General features: G+C 51.1%; 1 protein-coding gene across 1 annotated transcript in view; it reads right to left on the reverse strand.

Moving 5' to 3' along the window:
- Positions 1-275: 275 nt before the first annotated feature.
- The window catches only part of Slc6a20 (solute carrier family 6 member 20), a 42058-nt gene continuing 15182 nt past the window's right edge, over positions 276-27151 (reverse strand). The window contains exons 2-11 of the mRNA XM_046437700.2: positions 24607-24747; positions 22935-23026; positions 17740-17967; positions 14336-14446; positions 13202-13443; positions 11991-12153; positions 7350-7554; positions 5099-5258; positions 2021-2186; positions 276-1400 (exon numbers count right to left, since the gene is read on the reverse strand). Coding sequence (XP_046293656.1) covers positions 1251-1400; positions 2021-2186; positions 5099-5258; positions 7350-7554; positions 11991-12153; positions 13202-13443; positions 14336-14446; positions 17740-17967; positions 22935-23026; positions 24607-24747 — 1658 coding nt within the window. The 3' untranslated portion in view covers positions 276-1250. The remainder of the gene's footprint in view (positions 1401-2020; positions 2187-5098; positions 5259-7349; positions 7555-11990; positions 12154-13201; positions 13444-14335; positions 14447-17739; positions 17968-22934; positions 23027-24606; positions 24748-27151) is intronic.

The raw sequence follows: 27151 nt of genomic DNA on the forward strand, positions 1-27151 counted from the left end.
AAAAAAAAAAAAAAAAAAACATCAGGGGAAGCTGGAAGTATTGATAAGCTGGTGGCTAAGATAGCAAAAGACCTTCCTAATACTTATTTTTGCTGTAAGGAAATTTATAGCATGAAAATAAGTTTTAAAGAGAAATCTCCAGCTGATGTCCCAAGTGGGTGTTTAAGTGTCTTCAAAGATGTCTGTATCAATGTACCCAAAGGAATGCTCCTGATTCCAGGACCTCAAGGAAGCACAGAATGCTGGGGCAGGAAGGGGACCCTCCTACTTCAGAGTAATGTTAACCTACTTTATTAGAGTAAAATAGATTCACATGGTGGGCTAATGCTATAATCATACTATGGTGTATCTTCAGTAATAAGATGCTGTTTAAATTACGTACATTTTAGAAAACTTTCTTATGTGCAGATAAATAAACACTGTAATTGATGTTTGTTTTCTTTATAGAGTTGTTATGCCCAAATATCATTTTAAATATATGGGAAAGTTAAATTTACTCTTCATCTTCACAGTAATTTCTGGAACCTTTTCTAAGGCACTAAGACACCATGAATGGGATATCTATTCATATTCCTCAGGGATTTGGGGGTTGCAAACTGTACTTGGGGCAGTTTTTGTAAAGAGGGCTATTCCTGGACCACTGTGAGAGACCTTAGATGAGAGACAGGTGATTGCCTTTGGGGCCCAGTAAAGGTCTCTCTCGATGGCCAGTCAGTCTTCTTCACATGTAAAAAGTGGACAGGGAACACAGAAGTCACATGTTCACTGAGTAAAACAAAACAAAAGCGTAATTAAACACTGACAGTATTCAAATGTGGCACCTTAGGTACTTCAAAACTCCTCCAACTGAAGTAAAAGTATTGTTCTCTAATATTTTGGTGTCTCCTCAGCAAAAAACCAAATTGCTTATATTTGGATCCCAAAGAATGATGGTAAAATTTCAACTCACAGTGTGCCTTACTCCTAGGACTTTGTAGAATCAAGGAAACAATTATCTTCAAGCCTAGCCTTAACCTTGGTGACAAGGAAGCAGCATGCTGTGGCCTTCGGGGCCTGCAAAGGGTGGAGGCTGGTTTTGTGAGCAGCCTGCTTTCTTCCCAGGGAATCTTCCTCCTCCGCGGCTTCTGAATTTTGTGTCATCTCTGGAGGCTGGGAGTGAATCCTGGAGGCCGAAGTATTTTAAAAGCAGCCAAGGCGCTTCCACCAGTTGCAGCAGCTGTGACACGGGGCGTCTCTGGGAGGTCCAGTTCTCAGGCCACGGGGGCTGTGTCTCCCCTCTTATAGCGATGCATGATGAAAGTCCCCAGGGCCACCAGGGGGATGCACATAGTGGAGGATGCCACAAGCAGCCCAATAACAGCTAGAGCATATGCCGGGTAATCCTTGGTCACCAGCTGACCCTGCAAGGAGGGAGAGTGTCAGTAGAGGAAACCTTTCCATAGAACCTTCTGAGCACTATGCCCAGGCCTCAGCCCTCAAGGAGTTGGAGAGGCAGCATGGGGTGGGAAGAGACCTGAGGGGCTGCCATGCCACACCAGAGGCCACCCCAACCCTGCAGTTCACAGCAAATGTGCTAGGAGTCCACTTCTCACTCTTCCATAAATAGGGACAATCTGACACCTCACTCAGGGGCACTGTCCAGGGCACCTAAATGTAGGTCCACCTTGAACCCAGACTAGAACTTTCTGTGGTGGTAAATGTGCTCTGTATCTCTGTTCAATGTGGCACCCAGATGGAGGAGGAGTTCCCTGCCCAGGAGTCGGGAACCAGCAGCCTTTTCAGGGACACTTTCTCAATACCTAGGTAAAGGTCCACTGGGATGCTCCGGAGGAGACTGTGTCATCACTGGGACACATTTAAAAACATACCCGGCTTTGCTGTCCTGGACTGAGCATTTGTATAATACCTTGGTGAGGTTTTCATGTTGTGACCAATGACCTCTCCATACCACAGCGGGTGTCAGAGAACTAAAAGCTGTGCTTTGGTGTGGCCAGCCCTGTCCTGTGGGGACAGCAGATACCTGGGTGGCATCCCAGGCTTGGTACTGCAGGGTCCCTGTGATGATGTAGTCACTCAGGTAGAAGAATAAGAGACCGATGATGAGCAGCGGGCTCACACAGGCCCACATGGCCTTCCAGTACCAGTTGAGGGCTCTGCCAGTCATGGCCTGAAGTTCATTTTCAAATCTATATGGATCATGGGGAGAGAAAGTCTGGGTTATTGATGCTTCTGGAGGTGAGAGGGGTCCAGTCTGCACACCCCATCACTTAGGAAGATTTTGTTTGGGGCACGATTTATGTTTGAACATCACCCCGGGTGCCTCTCTGACACCTTCTAGCAGGGGCAAGGGGAAAGAGGCTGAGGCTGCCCAAGAGGGGTGACAAAGCAACCCCTGCTGATAGGAGGACACCAGGAGACATCTTCCTGGTACTGGCTGCCAGAGTAGACCAGAAGGCAGCTCCCAGTGACAGTGGGGACAGGGTGCATGGGTACTAGCAGTCCAGTCCGTCTTCAAGGACGGGGGCCCTCAGGTGGTTTTGCTTCCCCTCCACTCCCATCCAGGTGGCTCTACTGCCCATTAGAAACGCTCCCAGGACCCGCAGAGCAGAATTGCTTTCTGCTTGCGAACAGCAGGTCTTGTAGCAAAGAGAGTCTGGCCTTGGCCCCAAAGGGCCTGGACCCTGGCCAGGAAGAGCTGGAGGAGTGGGCCCAGAGGAGCCAGGGCTGTGCTTTCCAGAAGCTGGAGGCCGCAGGCCAACAGCACTCCCACCCTGGCTGCACACTAACGTAGCAGCACACAGCAGTACTCCTCCACAGGCCGATCAGATCCTGGTCCAGGACCCACATGTGTACTTTAGCACTTAGGGACATGTTGGCCCAACTTCTCTCCCCATTTTACAGGGGAGGAGACTGAGGCCCAGGGTTGGGCTGGGACTCACTGAAGGCACCCAGGTGGCAGAGTTCCTCCTGCCTTAAAATCTGCTTCTCACTATGGGAGAAGCCACCTTGGCAGGAAGGCTGGGGTGAGGCAAGATGTCACTGTCACCAGCAGTGGTCACAGCCCCTGCCTCCCTGCATCTAACCCCAGTGTGGAGTTTTGGGTAAAGGGGATCAAACCTAGGGCCTCGAGAATTTTAGGCAAGCGATCTGTCACTGAGCTGTATTCCAGGGCCCAGGTGAGAGGGTGTCCCTCTCACCCCTAGCCACTCCTGGAGAGAAAGGTGGGAAGAGCAGGCTGCAGAGGAGGAGGCAGGACACTGCCTCAGAAGTTCACTAGATGGCGCTGCGCCCTCAGCGAGCAGAAGAGCCCTCTCCTGGCCACTCCTCTCATTACAAGTCCTTCCAAACTGGAGCTCCGTTTTTCTTCTCTGTGCCTCCTGCCTTCCCACCACTCTTCTGATGGGCTTGTTCCCCTCCCCACGACCTCCAGTGAACCCAAAGTTCCGTTCCTCTCTCCCCAACCTTCTCCCTTTGCTCTGAAACACCCTCTTTAGGGACCAATTGCTCCTTCTAGACTGGCATTTTCTAGGCGACCAATCTGTCCCATTCTACTGGGGACTTTCCTGGATTTAATACTGAGAGGCCTGTATCCCAGGAAACCCTTTGGTGCTGGGGAAAATGGAAGACTTGGTCACCCTCATGCTAGTGTCCTCAAAATGTTATGAGATGTGAAAGGAAGAAGAGGGGAGGATAGAATGGCCGAGGGAGGGGGCTGGGGTCTTGGCTCAGTGGTAGAGCACTTGCCTAGCACATGTGATGAGGCACTGGGTTCGATCCTCAGCACCACATAAAAATAAATAATTTTTTTTTTTTTTTTTTAAGAGCCAAGTAGGTGGGGAATGCTGCAGATTATAACCCCTCTCTGTGAATCTCAAGTGTCTTCCGGGTTCCGTGAGAGCTACAGGAAAGACAGCCAGCTGGCTTCAACTTATGTCCTGAGATGCATTGATTGTGGGCAATCCCTTGGCATGTCAGGAAATCTCAGCTGTTCCAGGCACAGTGAGGAATGCCTCTCAAGGGACCTCCAGCCTGCTAGAGTGCTGCAGCTGGTCTCCCTTTCCATCCCAAACCAGTGTGGAACATCAGAAGACACCGGGGAAAGAGGAGGTAAGACAAAGTGGCCTGGTCCCCTGATCCCAGCTCACGCTGGAGCAGCGCCTGCCACGAGCTCAGAACATGTTAATTTGATGAGCTGCCTCAGTGGCACTGGGTAGCCTGAGGTCCTCAGGTTCTAGCAGGCTCTCTGCTCCTTGCTGCTGCTGCTGCTCAAGGGACCACAATTGGAGGAGTATGTCACTAGACCATGTCTCAAAGTGTGGCCCCAGACTACCTGGGGACATGCAAAAATGAGAACTCTCTTTTCATTCATTTTTTTGGTACTGGAGATTGAATCCAGGTGCTCTGCCACTGACTTACATCCCCAGACCTTTTTTTGTTTGTTTTTTTGTTTTTTGAGACAGGGTCTGAGTTGCCCAGGCTGGGCTTGACTTGAGATCCTCCTGCCTCAGCCTCCCGAGTCACTGGGGTTGCAGGTGTGCTCCACTGCACCTGGCTTAAAATGAGAACTCTTGTCTCTCACCCCAGACTCCTTAACCAGAACCTCCGGTGGGGCCCTGCAACCCTTGTTTGCATGAGCCCCCGGGTGGCTGTGAGGCACATTCAAGTTTGAAAGTTGCTGTAGGCCAGGGGTTGTGAGCCCAGCTGCCCATTTCATGACCTGGGGAGACGGGCCACATTGCTGTGCCAGCCTGGGCAGCAGGGTTGAGAACCTGACCACATTTTGAATTTGCCAAAATTCCTAGTTCTCAATGGACTTTGATCCAAGTCCTTGAAAAACACTGATGTTAGCCAATGATCGGGGCATCTAGGACCTGGAGGTATAAAAATTCTCCACCGAGTAAGCTGTGGGGTCCAGCAGGGTCAGCGGGGAAACTTCCTATAACAGAGTGAAGCGAGGCAGAGAAATAGCCGAGATCCAAGGGCAAAGGGCCAACTTCTGGGAGTGAAATGACATTGAGTCGTGGTGATTTTTCTTGTGGGTTGTCCCCCTTCCGCTGCGTTTCCCCCACGTAGCTGGCAAGGGTTGGAGCCTGCTCACCTCCTCAGCCCGTACACGTAACACAAGGCGATCGTCTCCACCAGGACGATGAGCAGCAGGGACAGCGTGGCCGCATAGTCATTGAATATGTCAAACCAGTAGTTCCCGGCCTCCATGGTGAACACCAAGCCGACGGCACAGCTGATGAGGCACAGCAGACCTGGGGGCACAAGACCAAGGGCTCACCTGCCCACACTTCCGCCCATGCATCCGATTTTCTATGGGGCAGCAGGAGCCATAGGCTCCTAAGGGGACTCTGGCCAATGGGTTCATCCACATGGATTGGAAGAGGGTGATGCTAGGCTCCTTGGGAAAGTGAGAGTGGTGAGCATTTGCTCTTTTGGGACTCTCACCTGGGCTGTGGGGCTGGGGATGATATTGATCCCATCCACTCAGCTCCAGAGCTCATGGACAGTCAATCAGGGAAAAGGCTTGAATGTGAGGTAGGGATCTCCATCAGGACTTCCTGGAGATATCTTTCATACCACCAGAGTGGGGAAGAAACTTAGTGTTTACCCAGCTCCTACTATGTACCAGGCACTGGCTATGAATTGTACCCTTAAACCTGCCAGGCAGGTATCAGGAATCACTTCCCCAGTGGGAAGCCAAGGCTCAGAGATGTCAAACAATTCATCCAACGGCCCACAGCACACGGTGGCAGAGTCAGGATTCAGACACAGGTGCCTCAGCCTCCAGAATTTGGATTTTGTCCCCGTCTCCTTCAGATGGGACCCCAGGAGGGGTTTGAAGCCTAAGCTCCCACTCCTTTCCACTGCACACCAGATAGTGATGGCCGCTGAGCCCCACTGCCATCTTCAAGGGATGACACCAGGAAAAAGGGGTAAGTGCTGTCTGGGGAGCTGCTTGCACACATGCTGGCTGCAGAGACAGGATTCTGAGCAGGATGCTAAGTGCAAGCAGACCCTCAAGAAAGGCAGGCGGCTCCAACTAAGGGAATCAGGACTTGAAGGAGATGGGAGGGGAGCTGGGTTTGGATCACCCTGGGCGTGGTGGAGGCATGGCACCAGCCACGGCACAGGCAGAGAGCCAGGCTCCGAGGTCCTCATGACTGGTGGGAATGGTGTAGAGCGAAGCCAGGAAAGATGTTCTGGGAGAAGCTGGTTCCTTCACTAACGACCCCAAGGAAAGCTGAATGGATGGAGAAACTGGTCTGCGCTCTTTCAATGGCTTCTTGTACGACAGGAAGAGTGTCTGGCAATTACTGCCCATGACCACGCAGTGGATTTCGTGGATTTTGAATGAAGACAACAGACTTCATTGATCCACAGTTCAAGGACAGTGCAGAGAGAACTAAAATGGTAGGACTCAGAATAGGGGAGGGCTGTAGGCATGCTTATTGCCCGGGAAGGAATCTGAGAAGGAGCTCTCTGGGGTCTGGGCAAAGTTCTTGACCTAGGTGGTGGATATTTGGAAGGACCTATAGGTAAAAATTCATTGCAGCGTCCTTAAGTAATATATGCTTGTAATCGTGATGCTTCAATGAACAGAAGCTGAATGTTATGGTTGGGACGTGAAGGGTCCCTCAAAAGCTCAGTGTGAGACAGTGCAAGAAGGTTCAGAGGAGAAGGGTTGGGTTGTGAAAGCTTAACCCCATCAGTGAATTAATCCCCTGATGCGATTAACAGTGGTAACTAAAGGTAGGTGGGTGTGGCTAGGAGGTGGGGCATTGGGGGCGTGGCTTTGGTGTATTTTTATATTTGACAAGTGGAGACCTCTCTCTCTCTCTCTCTCTCTCTCTCTCTCTGCTTCCTGGTCATCATGTGAGCTACTTCCCTCTGTCACACATTTCTGCCATCACATTCAGTCCCACCTTGAGCCCCAAGGAATGGAGTCTGCTGTCTATAGACTGAGACCTCTGACACTGTGAGCCCCCAGATAAACTTTTCCTCCTCTACAGTTGTTCTGGTTAGGTCCTTTTAGCCACGGCAGTGAAAAAGCTGACCAAAACACTGAAACAGTCTCTCTCCCATGCTGTAGTGTCAGGTTGGGGAGGTGGGGCAGGATTTAAGTTTTGGGTGACCTTTCCTGGGATGTTGAGAAGGGAATGCACAGGCTGACTCATAGGTCTCTGATTACAAGCAGCTAAGGAAGCACAGGACTGTAGTGAGGTTGCTTCTGTCACCTGGGGCCGCCTTGAGAAGCACAGGGCCCTTGAGGAAACTTAGCCTTGACTTGCCGTCACCTCCCAGCCCACCCTAACCCAACCTCTTCCACTGGCTAGCCCACTGACCTGAGATGGCCTCCTTGGGCAGGTGGCTGGTAATGACCTTGCTGTCAGTCAGAGGGGTGAGGATAGCTGCCGTGTTTCCCAGCATGCTCCCAATGCCCAGTACCAGCAGCATGAAGAAGTAGAGGACGGACCACAGCTGGGACACCTCCATGTTTTTAATGGCCTCAGTGTAGACGATGAAGGCCAGGCCAGTGCCCTGGACAGCCTGCTCGCGGTGAGAAGATACCAGTTGCACACCCATAGGATTGACAGTCTCCTGTCCTACACTCAGTTCTAAGCAACCTGGGCACCTTGGAACTAGCCAAAAGAAGCCATATTCTGAGCTTTGCATATGCCAAGCATGTATACTACTGCAATATGGGGGTTTAAAAAGAACTGGATAGCAATTGTATTTAAAACCAGAGGGATAGGAGGAGAGTGTTCAAAAGACTTTTTGCTACTTGGGAGGGAAATCAAGAGACGGTCTAACATTAGACTTTGTTAAGTTAAATATGCACAGGAAAATTTCCAGGAAAAAAAAAAAACAAAACAGGCATCCACATTTCAAATGGTAGAGGATTACATGGAATGAGAAGACGGTGGGGGAGAAAGAGAGAAAAGAACAAACAGAACAGGGGAAAAAAGTCTAAATAAATGAGTAACCATATAGTTCATGGACACAGAGCCAAGTTCAAAAGTTAGTGAGGGAAAAATCAAACCAAAACCAAAAAGGAAATGGGAGGTGAGAGGCCTGAACAGGACCTGGTGCTCAAGGGCCCCGTGGTGCTAAACAGAATCTAGGCCTTGATGCCTAAGGATGGGGTCTTGTCATGCGATTCTCCCAGGAAGGGAGGGTCACACCCCAGGGTGGGGCAGGCAGGGATCTGGGGCTGAATCACCAGGAGAAAGAAAGTGTTGCCCCACAGGTGAAATAACCCAGAATGCCTCCCCCATGTAACCAAGGGACCAACAAGCCCAAGAGACCAGCCTCCTGCAGCCTCCCTGGAGACCAGAGCCACGCTCTCCCTCTTCCCTATTCTTGGAAAGAATTCTCTAGAAGTCTTTAGAAGTATTTACATTAAGTATAAGAACTAGACAATATGCTTGCTGACACTTCTGTTAGGCTCAAAGCCCTGGTGCATACAATAAGAAAATGAAATGAGATACAACTACTGAAAATACAAAATTGTGTCTGTTTACACCAAAAAAAAAAAAAAAAAGCCCAGAAGCAAATCTATAAATGAATATGAAATTTTGTAGGCAAATTCATCAAAGTCGCTAGGTATGAGATCAATGTACAAAACCTATAGCTTTCCTTTACATCAAAAATAAACATGATAGAAAAGGGCGGGGGTTCCACTCACAATAGCAATATAACAACAAGGCAATATAAATCCACTAAATGATTTGCCAAAATATTCATGTAGAAAATTAGTTGTAGAATAAAACACCTGGGCTGGGGCTGTAGCTCAGTGGTAGAGCACTTGCCTAGCATGTGTGAGGCACTGGATTTGATTCTCAGCACCACATATAAATAAATGAATAAAATAAAGGTTCATGAACATGAAAAAAAAAAATTAAAAAATAAAAAGGAACAAAAGACCTAAGTGAATGAGAGAAAGCCTGTTCCTGAATCAGAAGTCGTGATTCAAAATATATTAATTCTTTCCAAATGACATTATAAAATTATCAATGCAACTCTAATGAAAATTCCCTAAGGGATCCCTCCCAGTGAAACCTGCCCATGTTATCCTAAAATTATTGTGGGAAAAAATGAAGATCCTAGCATAGCAGAGAGAATTCTGTAAACTATAAAAATTATTTTAAAATCAAAATGTGAAAAGCATCCAAATATCTATTAGTAAAGGGATGGATAAATAAGTTGTGGTATCATTGTGTGATGGAATAAAATAAATATAGCACTTAAAATGAATGTGTGAGATTCTAAATGTATTATTATGGACAGGTCTCAAAATTAAACTGTTGAATGAGAGAAGTGTCCTCCAGGACCACTTAGGCTCACTTAAAAACCACCAACAAAGCAATGATATCATCTAAGAATATGTAAACACATGGTCTACAAATATTTTTCCCATATGCTGGCTGTCTTCTCACTCTGTTCACTTTTCCTTTGCTGTGCAGAAGCTTCTTAGCTTGATATAATCCCATTTGTCTATTTTTGCTTTTGATGCCTGTGCCTTTGAGGTGTTATCTAAAAAATCATTGCCTATACCAATGTCTTGAAGTTCTTCCTTTGTTTTCTTCTAGTCTTACATTTCAGGTCTTACATTTAGGTCTTTGGTCCATATTGAATTGATTTTTGAATTTGGCAATAGACAGAGATCAGTTTCCTTTTTATGCACATGGATATCCAGTTTTCCTTGCATTGTGTATTGAAGAGACTATTCTTTCTTCCATTTATATTCTTGGTACCTTGTCAAAAATCAGTGGTGTCAGCAGCTCAGGAGGCTGAGGCAGGAGGATCACAAGTTCAAAGTCGGCCTCAGCAACTTAGCAAGGCCCTAAGCAATTTAGCAAGACCCTGTCTCAAAATAAACAATAAAGAGGCTGGGATGTAGCTCAGTGATTAAGCACCCGTGGATTCAATCCCTGGTACAAAAAAAAATAGTATGGATTATGCATATGGATTAATTTTTGAGCTCTTTATTCTGTTCCATTGGTCTATGTGTGTGTTTTTATGCCAGCATCATGCCTTTTTTGATTATAGTTTTGTAGGGTGTTTTGAAGTCAGGTATTGTGATGCTTCTAGTTGTTTTTGTTTTTGTTTTTTCCTTCTCAAGGTTGCTTTGGATAGTCTGGGTCTTTTGTTGTCCCATAGGAATTTTAGAATTTTTCTTCTGTGAAGAATGCCATTGGTATTTGATGTGGGTTGCACTGAATCTGTAGACTGTTTTTGGTAGTATGGACATTTTAACAATGTTAATTCTTTCAATCCATAAACATGGGATATCTTTTCAAGAGAGAGTGTGTATGTGTCCTCTTGAATTTCTTTCATGAGTAATTTGTGATTTTCATTGTAGAGATTTTTAAAAAATTTCTTTGGCTAAATTCCAACTATTCAATAGCAAAAATCCACATCATCCAATTAAAAATGTTGAATGATGTGAATAGGCATTTCTCAAAAGAAAACATGCAAGTACATGAGAAGATGCTCAACCTCACTAATCATCAAGGAAATGAAAGCCCAAGTCATATCTTATTCCAGTTAGAGTGGCTATTATCAAACATATAAAACAAACAAACAAATGCTCACAAACTCCTACACTGTGGGAATGTAAATTCATACAGTAATTATGGAAAACACTCTGAAAGCTCCTCAGAAAACAAGAAGTAGAATTTCTATATGATTCAATAATTCCCACTACTGCATTTATACCCAAAGGAAATGAAATCATTCTATCAAGGAGACACTGCTCTATGTGCTTATTGTAGTATCATTCCCAATAACCAAGATGTGGAGACATCAGTGGACAAATTGATAAAGAAAATGTGGTACACATATGCAATGGAACCTTATCCAGCCATTAAAAGAATGAAATTCTGACACTTGCATCAATATAGATAAAATTGCAAACATTAAATGTAATAATTCAGATACAGAAAGACATGGAAACTAAAAAAAAATCAATCTCAGAGATGGAGAGTGGTATGGTGGTCACCAGAGCAGGAAGGATAGTGAGGAAGAAGCATGAAAAGGAGTTAGAGGAGCATTTTTTATTTGTTTGTTTTTGCAATAGGGTCTCACTAAGTTGCTGAGGCTGGCCTCAAACTCAAGATCCTCCTGCCTTAGCCTCCTGAGTAGTGGGGATTACAGGAATGCACCACCACACCTGGCCAAGAGGTTAGAGGACAAGCATCAAACAAGGGACTGACAGAGGAGGAATTAGTTTTGGGAAGACCCTGTCTCAAAATAAACAATATAGAGGCTGGGATGTAACTCAGCCATAGTGCTGGAAATTGTCTAATCTCTGACAGTCTGTGCTGCTAAGTTCCAAAATAACTGTTTTGGATAAGAAGGGTTCAAAAGTTCCTAACACAGGAAAATGATTAATGTTTGTGGAGATGGAGGTGCTCATTTTCCTGAGTGGATAATTACATGTTATATACATGTATCCATCCTCAGCACCAAAAAATTATCATACTGTACCCCATAGACGTGCCTAAATATGTGCTAATAAAATACAGTTTAAAAAGAATATATACATATATACACACACATATGTAATAAAAATGAAGGTTCTTGTCTCCGGTGAGTAGGGAAAACTTAGGACCTATAATGAAGGAGAATTTAATTTTGTCCCTGAAACATCCTTTTAAAAATAACGACAGACTGATTACAAGTATTCATCCTGAGAGGCAGCTCTAGGGGTGTTTGCTATTTTATTCTCTGCCCATACCTTCCTATATTATTAAAATTAAGAGAAAAGGAGAAAGAAGGAAGGCAGAGAACCCAATGGGGCTTTATAATAAGGAGGGGTCCCCAGCAGCGCCTGGGGAGAGCGGGGGTCAAGTCTCTGTTCTCTGAGTTACAGGGAAAGTAAATCCATCTTTCCTGGTGTCCGGGGACTGGGTGGGTGGCAGTTCTCAGGGCCCCTGGGAAGTGTGTGGAGAGGCCAGCCCCGCCCTTCCCAGGTGCCTTACCGTGTCCAGCTCTGACTCCAAGCTGCAGTTTTTAATGAGTGGGACCACCTCGCTGTATCTGCTCGGATCGGTGGACGCCAGGTAGTCCTTCACCTGCTCCAGGTTGCTGGCTGTCACAGAGCCATCTTCAAGGTCGAAAGAGTTGGTCAGCAGCAGAATCACCCTGCAGAGCAGACCATCAGCTTGACCTTCACTGGCTGGCAAGGTCGCTATCCCCAAGGGCTCTCAGAAGCTGGGGTGGGGGTGGGGATCTGTCCTCCCACCAGCCTCTACCTTCTGGTTTAGGTGGGGATCTGTGGACTGGTGACTCTTTCGGAGACAGGGTAAAGCTGTGATGGCTTTGAGAAAGCCTCAGATATAAACGGGCAGGACAAAAGGAGCCAGACCCCCACCTGAGGCCCTTTGAACACCTGGACCAGGGAAGTGTGACGGAATTTCCTCTGATGATGGATCTGCTTCAATCTGTCACTACTAACCACGTGCGGTGACAGACTACTTGAGTGTGGCCAGTGCCACTGAGGAAGAATTGAAAGGAAATCTGGAATTATCTAAATGGAAGTTCATGTTGGCATGCAAATTATTCCAAGGTAAATTAGCCGGCATGAATTTAAACTTTAATGGAAACAGGGCTGCCATGTTGGAATCTCACCTTCTAGAGGGTGCTTCTGTGGTTTTGGTCAAGTTTTGGTCCTCTCTGGGGTTTGGCCAGAGAGGACTTGGTTACTTTATTTTTTTAAAAAAAATTTAATTTATTTTTATTTTTCTCTTTTGAGATGGGGACTCCCTGTGTTACTACCCAGGCTGGTCTGGACTCCTGGGCTCGGGTGATCCGCCCACCTCTGCCTGCCCAGGCCTGGGAGCCTGGTGGGCACCAAATGCTGGGCTTTGGATACTTTTGAGACTGGGGAGACGGATCAGCAGACACTGAAGTTGTGGGTTGAATGCTCTCTTCTGCTAGGTACACAGAACCCCACAAACCAGCCCCTTCCCTGTAAGGCCGACCTTGACTGGCCCCAGGACCCTCCCTCAGCTTCTGGTCCTGATGGTGGGAAGCCTGAAACTGACCCTGGATTGAGGACTCCCAAACGGGTGCTCTCGGTGACCCCTGGGCCTTTGAACGTCACCTCTTCCCTGTCCCCACTTCAGCTCAGAGCTCTGGGGACTCGGCCCCCGTGTGAGGCCGGCGTCTCTGGGGGACAGCCCAGGCTTACTTGTTTAAGCAGCTTTCGTAGTTAAAGGTGGCCTTGAAGCCGTAGATGGAGAAGGTGACGATGCTGGCGAATATGGAGGTGGAGCTGTTGATGAGGGACACGGTGATGGCGTGCTTCTGGCAGTTACTGCTGGGCTCGTTGTAACTGGCGAAGGCGATCAGGCTGCCGAAGCCCAGGCCGAGCGAGAAGAAGATCTGTGTGGCCGCATTGACCCAGGTCTTGGGGTTGGCCAGCTGCTCGATCTGAGGACCAGCAGGGGACAGGGCCCATGAACCCAGGGCCCCGTGCCCAGGCTCTCAGATCCATGGGAGAGGGAGGCCCAGGGCAGAAGGGATGGGGCTTCCAGGGCGCAGCCAGTCAGGGCAACCTGGGGCTGGAGCCCAGCTCTCCTGCCCAGTCCATTCCCCAGGAGGATAACTGTGTGGCCTTCTCAGGTCGTATCCTCCGTGGCACCTTACCCACAGGAGGTTTGCAACCGAACATTTAGGGTAAAATGATTTTTTTTTTTAAAAAATGCACTGATCTCTGGTCCACCAGCCAGGTACTCTGTGAGTCTGGATATTAAGTGGTTGTGGCTTGGAGGTGGAGTTCAGGTCTGGATTGCATCTGGTGCTGTTATTGTGGACGTTTGGAACAAGAGGGTGCATTTGTGGGGATGGTACAGTTATTCTGATTCCAGGTGCTAGATTTTCTAAATGAAGAACTTGTCCACCCCACAGGTTCCCCGCTGATGAGCTGTGGGGTGCTGGAAAATGGGGAGTTGGGAGGGGATGGTGGATGACCTGGAGGAAGCAGGTAACAGGTGAGGGAGATGATGGAGCCGAGCCTGTGGCACCCGGCTCTGGGGAGAGTCTGGGTGGGGCTTTGGGGCAGGGAGGCCAGAAGGGAGGCTGGGGCAGCAGTTGGCTGGGGGCAGTGAGGGCAGGAGGGACTGGAAGCAAGACTTCACGGACTGGGGACCACCTCCTGAGGAGGCGGTCCAGCCCCCAAGTGACCCACACCCCTAGCCCCAGCCTCGGAGCTCCCAGCACCCTCTGTGTGCAGCTTCCCCCTCCCTCCCACCTCCAGCCTCCCCAGAAGGTGGCGGGATGTGACAGAGAGGCATCCTCAGGGTCCCTCCCCTGCAGCCTGTACCTTGGGCGTGAACATGTACATCAGCCCGTTGGTAGCTCCATGGAGCGTGAGGCCCCTGATCAGGTAGATGATGAGCACACAGTAGGGCAGCAACGCCGTGAAATACACCACCTGTGGGCGTCAGAGGGTGGAGTCAGCCTCCTGGGGAGGGATGGAGGGCAGGGTCGACACATGCCCTGCCCCAGTGACATCTGGAAGAGACGTGGACATTCCTGGTTGGACACAGTGTCCAAGGTTGGGCTGAAGAAATGGGCTGGCTGGCTGTGGCCACCCCGTCTGTCACCACCAGGAAACCTCCTATTCTACACAGGAGGGGCCGGTGGGCATCGGGGCTTTCCCTGGGCTCCGCCTTCGCCCTGGCCCCAGTGTGCGTGGTGGTGAGTGGCCCAGCTGCCTCCAGTCGACCACATCCAGATGGCAGAGACCCCAGAAGCTACGTAGGAATTGTCACGGTGCTAGATAAAGAGTTCAGTCTGAAAACAAAATGTGGGCAATCAGTAATGAGGCCAGAGAGAAAGAGTGACAGTCTCCACCCAATTTCTATGAAAGGCTCACTTTCTCAGGCTTGAAATTGCACAAAAGTGGAATTTTGGTCAAGCAAATCTTTTCCCTGTTCACATGCATTGCAGATTCAAGGACTCTCCCTTCCTCCCTTCTTCTTCCCTCCCTCCCTCCCTCCCTTCCTTCCTTCCTCTCTCTCGTTTTCTTTCTTTCTTTCTTTTTGGGTACCAGGGGCTGAACTCAGGGGCACTCGACCCCTGAGCCCCATCCCCAGCCCTATTTTGTATTTTATTTAGAGTCAGGGTCTCACTGAGTTGCTTAGCGCCTTGCTTTTGCTGAGGTTGGCTTTGAATTCTCAGTCCTCCTGCGTGAGCCTCCTGAGCCACCACAGGTGTGCGCCACTGTGCCCGACTCAAGGACATTTTTCTCTTGGTTTTCTTGGTAGCTTTGGCAGGAGCCTCTCATTTTGGGGATCATCCTAACTTTTACAAAGCCTCAAAATAGGGACCTTTTTGAGGCATGGTGTCGCACACACCTGCAATCCAAGCGACTCAGGAGGCTGGGGCAGGAGGACCATAAATTCCAGGTCAGCCTTGGCGACTTACTGAGGCCTTGCCTCAAAATCAAAAATGAAAAGGGCTGAAGGTGTAGCTCAGAGGTAGAGAGAGCATCTCTGGGTTCAATCCCCAGTACCATGCACACAGGCCTTCCACAGCACATCTGGAGTGGATAAAGAAAATGTGGTACATATACACAATGGAGTATTACTCAGCCATCAAGAAGAATGAAATTATGGCATTTGCCAGTAAGTGGATGGACCTGGAGACTACCATGCCAACTGGAATAAGCCAACCCCAAATAACCAAAAGCCTAATGTTATCTTTGATATGTGGATGCTAATACACATCCAGGGGTGGGGCGGAGAGGAAGAATAGAAGTTCATTAGTTTAGACAAAGGGGATTGAAGGGAGGAGAAGGGGATGGAAATAGGAAAGACAGAATGAATGGGACAAAACTTTCCAATGTTCATATATGAACACACGACCAGGGAAACTCCACATGGTGTACAACCACAAGAATGGGACCCTAAATAGAATAAGTTATACTCCATGTAGTGATCGGCCAGAATACACTCTACTGCCATGTACATCTAAAGAGAACAAATTTAAAGATTTTTTTTTTTTTTTAAAAAAAGCACGTCTGCCCACCCACAGTTCGATTTTTTTCTGTAGATCACTTCCTAAGTACACCAGAGCCTTCTAAGTCAAGCAAAGGAGTATTTGGTAGGAGATGGGCGCAGTGGTGCACACTCCTGAAATCCCAGCAGCTCAGGAGGCCAAGGCAGGAGGATCACAGTTCAAAGCCAGCCTCAGCAAAAGCGAGGCACTAAGCCAGTGAGATCTTGTCTCTAAATAAAATACAAAAAAATAGGGCTGGGTCAAGTGCCCCTGAGTTCAATCCCCAATACCCCTGTCCCAGAAAAAAGGAGTATTTGGTGGGCCGTTTTGTGTATGAGTGCCCTTATCTTTTGGGTCCTCCTGGGAGAAACACAGCTGGTGATTGACCCTTGTCCCAAGGGGCTTGAATGACACTCAGCCTTCCATGTCCTCTGAGGCATGGCGCCATCTTCCCATGAATTTCCAAAGCCACCAGTGTGATGCTCTGTGTCCTCTCGCCCAGACAGCACACAGACGCAGGGCATGTCCTTCCACTGCTTCTGAGCTGGGGTCATTACAGCTTGAGAGGAGTAATAAGTGTTCCCAGGATCAGGAGACAACAGGGAGACGAGGTGGATAAGGGGGAAGACAGGGCATCCGCCAGCACCCTGAAGGCGCCCCAGGGACACTGCCCCCAGCACTAGGCACTGAGGGGACACTGGGGCCAGCTCGTGGGAGTCCCCTCTTTCTCCGCAGGGGACGAGTTCCCCAGAGGCTGTCTGCAGTCCCCACCAGGTGGCTCCTTCTCTTTTCCATGGTATGAGCAGGATGTTGGGCACGATCAGCTCAACCTACTGGGAGGAGCCGTTCCTGACCACTCTATAACAGTTCACGGAGGAGGAGGTGCAACAGAGGGGAGTGGCTCTGCCCTGGCCCTGCCCTCATAACTGTGCCCTTGGGCAAGTCATGTCACCCCTCTAAGCCTCAGTGGGGTTCCAGCAAGGACCTGCTGGGATGGGCTGTTGCAGGATGGGACGAGGTGAGTGCCCACCACATGGGTCTGCAGTGAGGAGGGACCGTGTCCGAGGCTGGGCCCACCAGGGCACAGGGCCTGGGCCACAGATTCACCCAGGTGGCCGGTGACGGAATCTCTCAGAGCAAACATGTCAGCCCTGGGAGGAGCGTAAACCTGGGGACTCAGCAAGGACAGGAGACTCGGGAAGACCAGGCCTGACTGCTCCGTGTGCTCTGTGGGCGCTCATACACAAAACAGCTCACCAATACTTCCTTTTTCGGGAGCAGGGGTACTGGGGATTGAACTCAGGGGCACTTGACCACTGAGCCACATCCCCAGCCCTATTTTTTTGTATTTTATTTAGAGACAGGGTCTCACTGAGTTGCTTAGCACCTTGCTTTTGCTGAGGCTGGCTTTGAACTTACGATACCCCTGCCTCAGCCTCCCGAGATACAGGCGTGTGCCACCGCACCCAGCCTCATTTTTCACAAAGTAGTGAATGAGCCCTCATTTTGAGATTTGACGCTGTACCTCCCACCACCCCTGACCATCTTTACTGGGACCTAGTTGATGGTCTGTGCTGGCCACACTGTGGGTGTCCTCGGCCCCAGCCAGCTCCTACCCAGCATTGCAGAAGCAATTCCCGGCCTTGCCCAAGGTTGGGGACAGGCAACTGCTCCTGCGCCCACCCACCTCAGGGAGCACTGCACCCTCCGGGGGCCCTGGCCCACCTTGCCCGTCGACTCGGTGCCCCGCAGGATACACAGATACACCATCAGCCAGGCCAGGATGAGGCACAGCGCCGGCTCCCACTGCACACCCCCGGTCTCCTGGATGGACGGGGAGATGTTGAGGGTCTTCCTGTACCAGAAGTACTGCGTCGAGGAAGCCTTCTCACACTCCTCCTCGTAGCCCGTGTGGTTCCCGTTCAGTGGGCAGACAGACCACGGCAGCGGGTCCTTTAGGATCGAAAAGCATCAGACAGAGAGGCTATAAAGGTCAGGTGGGGTGATGGATGAGAAGGATGCTGGTCCCCCCCAGGGCAGGAGGTGGAGCTGCTGAGACAGATGGGGAAGCAGGGTTTGTCAGGGCCACCAGAGGGACCTCAAGGGGCTCGGTATGGTTTGGATGTTGAGTTCCCCCAAAGACCCATAGATAAAGACTTGGGCTCCAGAGTAGCAGTATTGGGAGGTGCTGTGGGCCTTTAAGAGGTGGGGCCTAGTGAGAGCTCATTAGGTCATGGAGACTGTGTCCTTGATGGGGAAATGGGACCGCATTCTTCTCTCTCTACTCTTGTTCAAGATGTGACCATTTTCCCCCATGTGTGGTCCTGCCATGATGTACTGCCATCTGCCACTCTTACTAGGATCCAAACCAATGGGACCCATCTGATCTTGGTCTCTGAACTCTCCAAACTATAAACTAAATCCTTTCTCTTTATAACTTAGCTGCCTCAGGTATTTTGTTATAGTAATGCAAAACTGACTAATGCAAAGACTACTTGACTTGCAATTCTGCAGGCGTTTGTTAAGGACCACCAAACTCCGTTGTGCATCTAAAAGATTGAGGAAAAAGTGGACAAAGGATAGGCCAGCTATGATTAACTCTGTAACCCACCACCTCTGTAGCAGCCAGACCCAGAACTCAAACCCCAAACTACAGCACTGGTCATAATGATCAGGACTTAGGCAATAACTCATGTATTCCCTGTTGTTTGCCAACCCAGGATTAAACAGAGAAACTCAAATATGTGCCCTAACCAATCACATAGAATGTCTCTCTTCTCCTTAGCCCACCTCTAGCTGCTCCAAGCTAACACCCCTAATGGGGCACATCTGCTGGAAGAGATAGGCATTTCCTTCCATGGACATTGGATCTGGAAGCCAGAGGGGAATGAGGTTCACCATCCTGAGGCCATCATACCCCTAGGACCAGAGAACCCCATATTGTGACTTCTTTGAGCTCCAGTCAGCTACACCTGAAGCACTTAGACTCATGGACTTTGTAGGGAGGAGTCAGTAAGATCTTCTTCTGCTTAAGCTGGTTTGCCCTGGATTCTCCAGCATTTAAAAGCAAAGGAGGCTAAATGGTGCCTGTACAATGAGCAAAATCCAAGGCCAAATGCAAAACAGAGATACTGAATGGCAGTGTAAAGGTCAACTTGAATTGTCAGCTTGATTGGATTAAGAGATACCAAGGATCAAGAGGCTTCTGGGTGTGTCAATGAGGGTGTGTCTAGGAGTGATTGGCATGTGGGATAGCCAACTGAAATGGAGACCCTCCCCAAGCACAGGCAGCACCATCCAATAAGATGAGGGCTTTGGGGTTGGGGTTGTGGCTCAGAGGTAGAGCGCTCACCTGGCAAGATCAAGGCCCTGGGTTGGGTCCTCAGCACCACATAAAAAATAAATAAAGATATTGTGCCCAGCTACAACTAAAAATTAATTAATTAATTAAAAGGAAAGTATAAAAATAACAGATGAGGGCTTGGATGGAATAAAAGAAGTGGGAAGAACAGGGAGCAGCAGTGGAGCCAAGCTGGGTTCTTCTTGAGCAGGTTCTTGTTTGCGGCTGCCATCTCCTGAGGACATCAGACTCCAGCTCCTTCACTCTTCCAAGGTGGACTCTGCCAGTGACTCTCCAGGGGGGGTTCCAGAAGCCTTTGGTCCCAGACTAGGGTAGCATTGCTGATCCCTCTTGTTCTGAGGCTTCAGCCTCTTGGACGGCCCAATGACTGGCCCCTCCAGCTCTCCAGCCTGCAGATGGCCATTGTGGACGGTCCAGCTCTGGTTGTGTGAGCCAGTCTAATAATCATACCCCTTTTTATAACCATCCCTCCTGTTGGTTCTGTTCCTCTGGAGAACCCTGACTGTTAGGCAGGGATGGAGGAAAAAAAATTAACTCTGAGCATCCTTCAAGACCCGTCCCGTGTTGATCAGTTTGGGGTGTCTCTGGGGTTCCACAAGCTCAGATTCCTCAGATCAGACAGAGCTGTTCCTCTAACAAGAGCGAGTCTGACCTTCACCTTAGGCTTACTCCCTTGATAGTTCACAGTCCACACCACCAAGGCCCAGTGGTGTTACCTGACGGGTCATGGCTACTCTGCAGCCAGGGCTGGAGCCCAGGCTTACACCCCTGTTGGTGCTCAGGCCCTGTGCAGGGGACACCCTGGCCACAGAGCCACCCTGGCTTGCTGGGGTGTGGGAGCCAGATTCTAGCTTTGATCCAGATTGTTTGCGAAGCCGCCACAGCCCTCCCCCCTCCCTCTCTGCACTAGAGCAGCCTCCCCCAGGACAGCTGGCATCTTCTGCCCCGCCCTGGGTAGGCCTGGGGCTTTCTGTGACCAACAGAGTGCGGGGCAGAGAATGAGGGTGACTTCCTGTGGAGGCCTTTGGGGCCTTTAGCCGCCTGTCTATCATCTTGGAAACCAGCTGTCACGTGAAGATGGTCAGCAAGACTTTGGAAGGATGAGGCCACATGGACAGAGAGGCCACCAAGAGGGAACTCAGGGCCCAGTGACAGCACTGGGTCCCTCCCAGGTGAGACAGGCCCTTTAGACAGGCTGCCCAGTTGGCCCACCCCAGCCAGCGTCTCCAGGGCCATTTATTGGGCCATGAGGGACTGACTGGGTCTATCCACTGACCCCTCTGCCGAGGCCAGAGTGACATGCACAGTTCCAACTCTTCCTGGAGGATAGATCACCCAGGGAGATGACGCCCGGGTGCACCACCAAGGCTCTGGTGGCATCTGTGTGGGGTGAGGTCCAGGCATCAGGTTTTTGAAAGCTCCCTCCAGTGTCCGTGTGCCACCAGGGCGAAGAAGCTTCGGAGTCGGTGGAGCAAGGGTGGCCCCGCTGCCCTGTCCCCAGCAGGATCCTGATCCCATTGGTAACAGCCTGAGGCTGAGTGCCCCTGAGCAGCAAGTGACCTGTAACCATGGGACTGGATGTTTCCACATAGGACCAGCCTGGCACGGAGTGAGCGCCAGTGAGCGCCTCCCACACCCTTGTTGCCGCTATCATGTGACCGTGGGGGAGGGCTCCAGGGGAGAGGGACTGGGGGAGGCAATGAATGACCTGTGAAGGATGGGGTGCATGAACATTCAGGTGACTATCTGGAATCGCTGCCCGCCCCCAGTTCTGAGGACTAGAAATAAGGACCCCTTTTGGGTATACTTTATTTTCACCTTTGGAAGATGAGTGAGTCGTTTCTGACCTTATTAGACAAGACATCTTGCTTCCACCTTTGGAGACTTGTCTTCACAGGCGTAGACATCGAAGCCAGACAAGTTGGTGCATACCTGTAGTCCCAGCTACTCAGGAGGCTGAGGTGGGAGATCACTGGGCCACGTGTTTGAGACCAGCCCGCACAACACAGCTAGACCCCATCTCAACGATAGCGAAAGGATACAAATCTAGAATGTCTGCGATAATGCCTACACCTCTTTCAGAGTGCCACTGTGCAGTGTACAACCTGCCCAACCATATGTGGCAGCTCTGCACAGAGGAGGGCATGTAGGCCCCAGCATTTAGAGTAAAAAGAGCTGCCCTGTGTCCACCCAGAAGTCTGGGGAGAGGCAGAGTTGTAGTCAGTCTTCAAGGAACTCTAGCCAAAGCCAGGGAAAGAATGTGGTACTTTGGCTAAACTCAGGGCAGGGTCCTTCCCATCTGGGAGTGTGTGATGGGGCAGCCTTGGGGGCAGGGGGCTCCTTGGGAGGCCACAGTCGGATGGAGATGCCACCTTCCCAGTGGAGATGTCAAGTCAGGACTTTTAGAATAACTCACCCAGGTATTCCTGGGGGCCCCAAAGACTCAAGGATAAGGATTCTCAAGGCCTCAGGAAGCCTCACGGACTGGGGACAGTTGACAGCCGATGGCCAGACCTGCCTGGCTTTGGGGCCATGGGAGAACATCTGAAGCATGAAGGTCAGGCTCAGAGCCAACGGGGAGGTGGTGGCCAGGCTGGTCCTGCCTCCTCCTCTTTCCCATCTGGGGAGAGGCTGCTGGAAGGGGGATGGGGCAGCAGGCAGAGGGGTCCCTGAGAGTGACCAGGCTGGAGCCGAGGACGAGAGCTGGTGAGCAGTGGTCAGGGGTGCTCTGGGCTGGGCTGGGGTTCTCTCTTTTGCCCCACAACTTCCAGCCCTCTCTGCATCTTCTGCAACGAGCATGAGCTCTGTGGATGGTCAGGACACTGTTTAGAACAGCTCGTCTTTGAGAAGAGCCTCTTTTGTGTTAAGGGTGACCATGGCCCTTCTGGGAGGAATTTGGGGTCTTCCGGAAAAAGGAGAGGCTCAGCCCTGAGCTCCAAACCTGAAAGGCTAAGTGGCCATGGCAGGTAGGCAAAGGGGGGGGCAGAAGCAGAGGATGGACAGTCCCTACAGACTCGCTGGGATGCTGAAAACAGTCCCCACGTGCCACAGGCTTTTTCCTGGACATTTCCTGGTGCATTCCTGTCATCCCAGCAGCTCAGGAGGCCGAGGCAGGAGGATCGCGAGTTCCAAGCCAGCCTCAGCAATGGGGAGGCCCTGAGCAACTCAGTGAGACCCTGTCTCTAAATAAAATACAAAATAGGGCTGGGGATGGGGCTCAGTGGTCCAGTGCCCCTGAGTTCAATCCCAGATCCCTCCCCCACACCCCAAGAAAAAAAAAGGTCCTTAATATATTTGGGGTCACATCCTTCAGAGAGAATCAAAGGATAACTGTGGACCTCAGTCCCAGAAATAGGCAAGAGCTCATCCACCTGCACAAGCCGGCTCACGGTGCCAGTCTGGAGCCAAGGTCCTGGGGCAGAAGCCCTCCTCCCCCTGGCAGGGGCGGCTTGCTTCCCTCCCACCCTCCTGTCACCCTCTGGCTCCCCAGAGACTGGCATCCTCCACCCACCACCCGAGGTGGGTGGCTTACATCCACCCCCTTTCTCGCCCTGCTCACCTGGAAGGAGTGGAAGAGGTACCAGAAGCTCCAGGCGTTGATGACGTTGTAGTAGATGGTCCCAAAGAAGGAGACCACCACGCTGGCGATGCCTGCCAAGAAGCAAGGGTGGCACTGAGGACTAGACACCGGTGGCCCTGTCCAGCGCATGCTCCCAGGACACACCCGGGGTGACTCCCTGCAACAGGTAAACCTCCCTCCGTGGAGTCTGTGTGACCACTGTGACCTTCGGGAGAGTTCTTTCTTTCTTTCCCCCCGCCCCCCACCATCTTCTGGGACGTGAGGCCAAGCACCGGTCTTGGTTTTTGTCGTTGGGACGGCTGTGCCAGGTACCAGGCTACAGTCCTCAGATGCGTTTGGTCCTCGCCACTGCATTGCCCCCATTTCACAGAGAAGGAAACTGAGGCACATGGTGTGCCCAAGACTGCCCAGCTGGCAAGTGGCAGAGGTCAGATTTCAGCCTCGTGGGAGAAGCTCTTTGTCACACGGCAAGCACCAGCCCCAGGCCCAGTGTGACCACAGCTGCCTCTTTGGCTCACTGAAGGTTGAGTCCTAGGGGCTAGACCCTGCCCTCTGGCATTAGGGAGCAGGGGCATGAGGGGCGGGGTAGGGAGTGGTGGGAATGGGCTGCCTGGGTCTGGTCAGGACTGTAGAGCTCAGGGTGGGGTTGTGAGCCAGCGAAGGTGGGCCACCAGGGGTGCCCTGAGCTGCCCACACAGGCCTTTAGAGCTCTGTCCCCCACACTTTCCATCCCACACCAGGGAGGGCTCTCAAGGAGACTGGCGTGGGCCGTGGTGGGGACATTCAAGCTGCCAGTATCAGCAAGCTGCAGGACATCGATCCCCACCTCCGGCTACCCTTGGGGTGCTGGGTACTCAACGGGTTCCAGCACCCCAGAGTGACATGCACAGCGACCGTCTTTCCTGTGACAGAGCTCACGCTGCCTCTGTGACTGCTGACCCAGGCAGACGGTAAAACCGCACGCTGTGTTAAAAATGAACAGCCTTTCAAGGTGAGGGGCGTCTAGGTTCTGGAGATGACTTGAGAGGCCACTGGACACGTGGCTCTTCTGGGTCTGAGATCAGGTCCTGTCAAGCTGACTCCTGCCTCACTTCTGCCAGGAGTCACCCTGCTTTCCTGGGGTTGTGCAGAGCAGTGCTGGAGATCCCAGCTCAGGCATCTGGGGAAAGACGTGGTTTGAAGCAGCAACCCTGCTCTCCATGTGTGCCTCAGCTGCAAACGTTAATAGCACCTCCTCCAGCAACCTCTCAGGGGTGCAATGAAGGTTAAATAAGCTCATGAGCTTGTGTCTTGTAGGCAGCACCCAGCACAAAGTAGGTGCTCAGTAAGAGAGAGCTGTTAATTAACAGGGAGCAGTTATGTGCATTTTCTGAATGGTTGCTGGCTGGGCTGGAGTTAGAGCCCCTGGGCTGGGCAGCTGCTTCCCTTGTACATATTTCCAAGCTGAGGCCCAGAAAGGAGAAGCCACGTGGTATCAGTTTCCCAGGGTGCTGCCCTGTGGGTCAGAATCCCAGCCCCTCTCAGCCCCTCCTGGGCTGTCAGTCCATCCTGTCATGTGCTTTCTCTGGGGCCCCATGCTGGCTGATGGATTCCCACCCCTGTGCTCCCAGGGGACTGAAAGGTGGAAGGGGACTGGAGAGGCCTCACATACCGACACCGCTGAGGTAGGGGCTGATGGTCCTCCAGGCACCGATGCTGCCCTGCCGCATGCGCTGCCCCACGGCCAGCTCCATGTACAAGAGTGGCATTCCCTCCACGAAGAGCATGATGAGGTAGGGGACCAGGAAGCTACCTGCAGGCATCCAGAGCTGAGGGTCAGGCCGGCACTGCAGATGGCCTTTCTCCACCACCTGTGCAAACGCCCTTCCCTCATCCTCCCACCTGTCCTTGCCTCCTTCTGCCTTGTATCTGTCCTCTCCGTCTACCATCTTCTGCCTGCCTGGCTCCCACCACTCCACATGTCCACCCCTCACCTGTCCCTCTCACTCATCCATCATCATCCATCCATTTTCCTTCCTGTCTCCCATCACCCATCCATCTGAATGGATCATCCAACCACCCAGCCACATATCTATCCACCCATCCACCCACCCAGCCACACATCCATCCAGCCATCCACCCAGCCACACATTCATCCATCTAGCCCGCCAGCCACCCATCCATCCACTCATCCATCCATCCATCCATCCACCCACCCATCCACACATGCATCCTTCCATCCATCCATCCATCCACCCATCCATCTGCACATCCATACATCCACTCATCCACCCACACATCCACCCACCCATCCACTCATTCATCCATCCATCCACACATCCATCCATCCATCCACCCACCCATGCATCCATCCACATGTACATCCATCCATCTATCCATTCATCCATCCATCCACTCATCCATCCATCCATTCACACATCCACCCATCAATACACCCATCCATCCATCCATCCATCCATCCACACATCCATCCACCCATCCATCCACCCATCCACCCATCCATCCACCCATCCACCCATCCATCCATTCAACCTCTTTTTCTTTCTACTCATCCATTCATCTATCATCCATGGAAGACATGCAGACATGTCAGTTGTCAAAATCTCTAAGTGTCCCCACCCAGGGTGGAAAGCTGCCTCCATCCCATGCTCCCTGGTTGTCCCCTTCAACTCCTCTTCCAGAACCCCCCTTCCATCTTCTATTTCAGCAGCTAAGGGTTGATCAGAGCCAGGACACTGGGTCGCTGCACTTTTTGAACATTCCCCCTTGAGCCCGTCCACCTAGCTGTCTCCCTCTACTCACTTCCTTGGGGCCTGCGCATAGCCCTGGTGGTGCCCGGGTGAGGTGGAGCACTCACTCTGCCTAAGGCCTGGGCATGGATGGGATGGGAGATTAGCAGCCCCTGTTTCCCGCCCTGGAGGGCTCACCTGGGCAGAGGGGTTTCAGTTGCCTATCATTGCCCAGGGGCACAGAATATTTCTCCAGGCCTGATATGTCAGAGACGGCTGCCCAGTGGATAAAGCTCTAGGCACCTCTCTTTTATGGAGCATTTCTGGGTGTGTTGAACAGTACCTTCCACCTAAAATATCACTTTAGTAGAGGGAACTGTGACTCATAAGAACCTCAAACCCACCGTTTCCTTTGGAGTCGTTGCAGGTAAGTGTCCTTGGTGATGGGAGGAGCTGGGGAGTGGGAGGGGGCTGTGGTACCCCACCCTGCCAGACCAGGCACGGCACAGAGGCAGGCCACCTGTAGAAGGGCCCCCACCTGCCCTGGAGAGGAGTGGTCCCCCAACCTACCCCGGGAGCCCCTCAACCATCCCTCTCCAGTTCCTGGCTCCTTGACTGGGGACCCAAGAAAAGTCCAAAGAGAGAAAGCGGGGTTTTGGTTAAAATAAAGCCCTGACACTATAGCTGTGGGGATTATGAGCTGGTTACAGAAGGAACTGATGACCCAGGTGTTAAGATAAACAAGAAAATATATATCCTTTTTATTTTTTGTAGTACTGGGGATTTAACCCAGGGCACTTAATCACCGAGCCACATCCTGAGCGCCACCCCCCCTCCCCACCCCCTGCCACTTTATTTGAGACAGGGTCTCACTGAGTTGCTTAGGGCCTCCCTAAGTTGCTGAGGCTGGCTTCGAACTTTCGATCCTCCTGCCTCAGCCTCCCATGTTGCTGGGGCTATAGGCGTATGTCACTGCACCCTGCGGAAGTATATATTCTTACATAAAAATCCAATAGTTAAAAAATGCTTCCATGGTACATGAGCACTGGCCTGTACCCTGGCTTCTCGCCAGCAGGTGTTTGCAAGCCCTCTCCAGACCCCACGGGGATCTCTGCATCACCCTTACCCAGCTACGGACGCATTCAGCCCAGGACGCATTCACTCAATCCTGGACCCTCAGGCTGTGTCCAGTTTTCTGCCATCCTCAACAGAGCTGAGGATTGCAGCCTGGACCACTTGCTTGGTCTTATGCCTGGGGCTACAGATCCCAGAAGTACAATGCTAGGACAGAAGCCATGTGGTCATTGGTCCACCCCAGAGGGACGGCAGGAGCAGTGCAGGGGACAGCTAGAGCCTGCAAGGAGGCTTTCAGGAGGGTCCAGCTCCTCTCTGTGTGCGGGGGCCTTGGCAACTGCAGCTCATTTCAGGACACCCCTAGGAGAATCCTCCAGGCCTGTCCCTTCCTGT

This window comes from Marmota monax, unplaced genomic scaffold (assembly GCF_021218885.2).
Source record: "Marmota monax isolate L192 unplaced genomic scaffold, Marmota_monax_Labrador192_F-V1.1 WCK01_AAM20220418_F8-fsc00021, whole genome shotgun sequence".
Classification (NCBI taxonomy): domain Eukaryota; kingdom Metazoa; phylum Chordata; class Mammalia; order Rodentia; family Sciuridae; genus Marmota; species Marmota monax.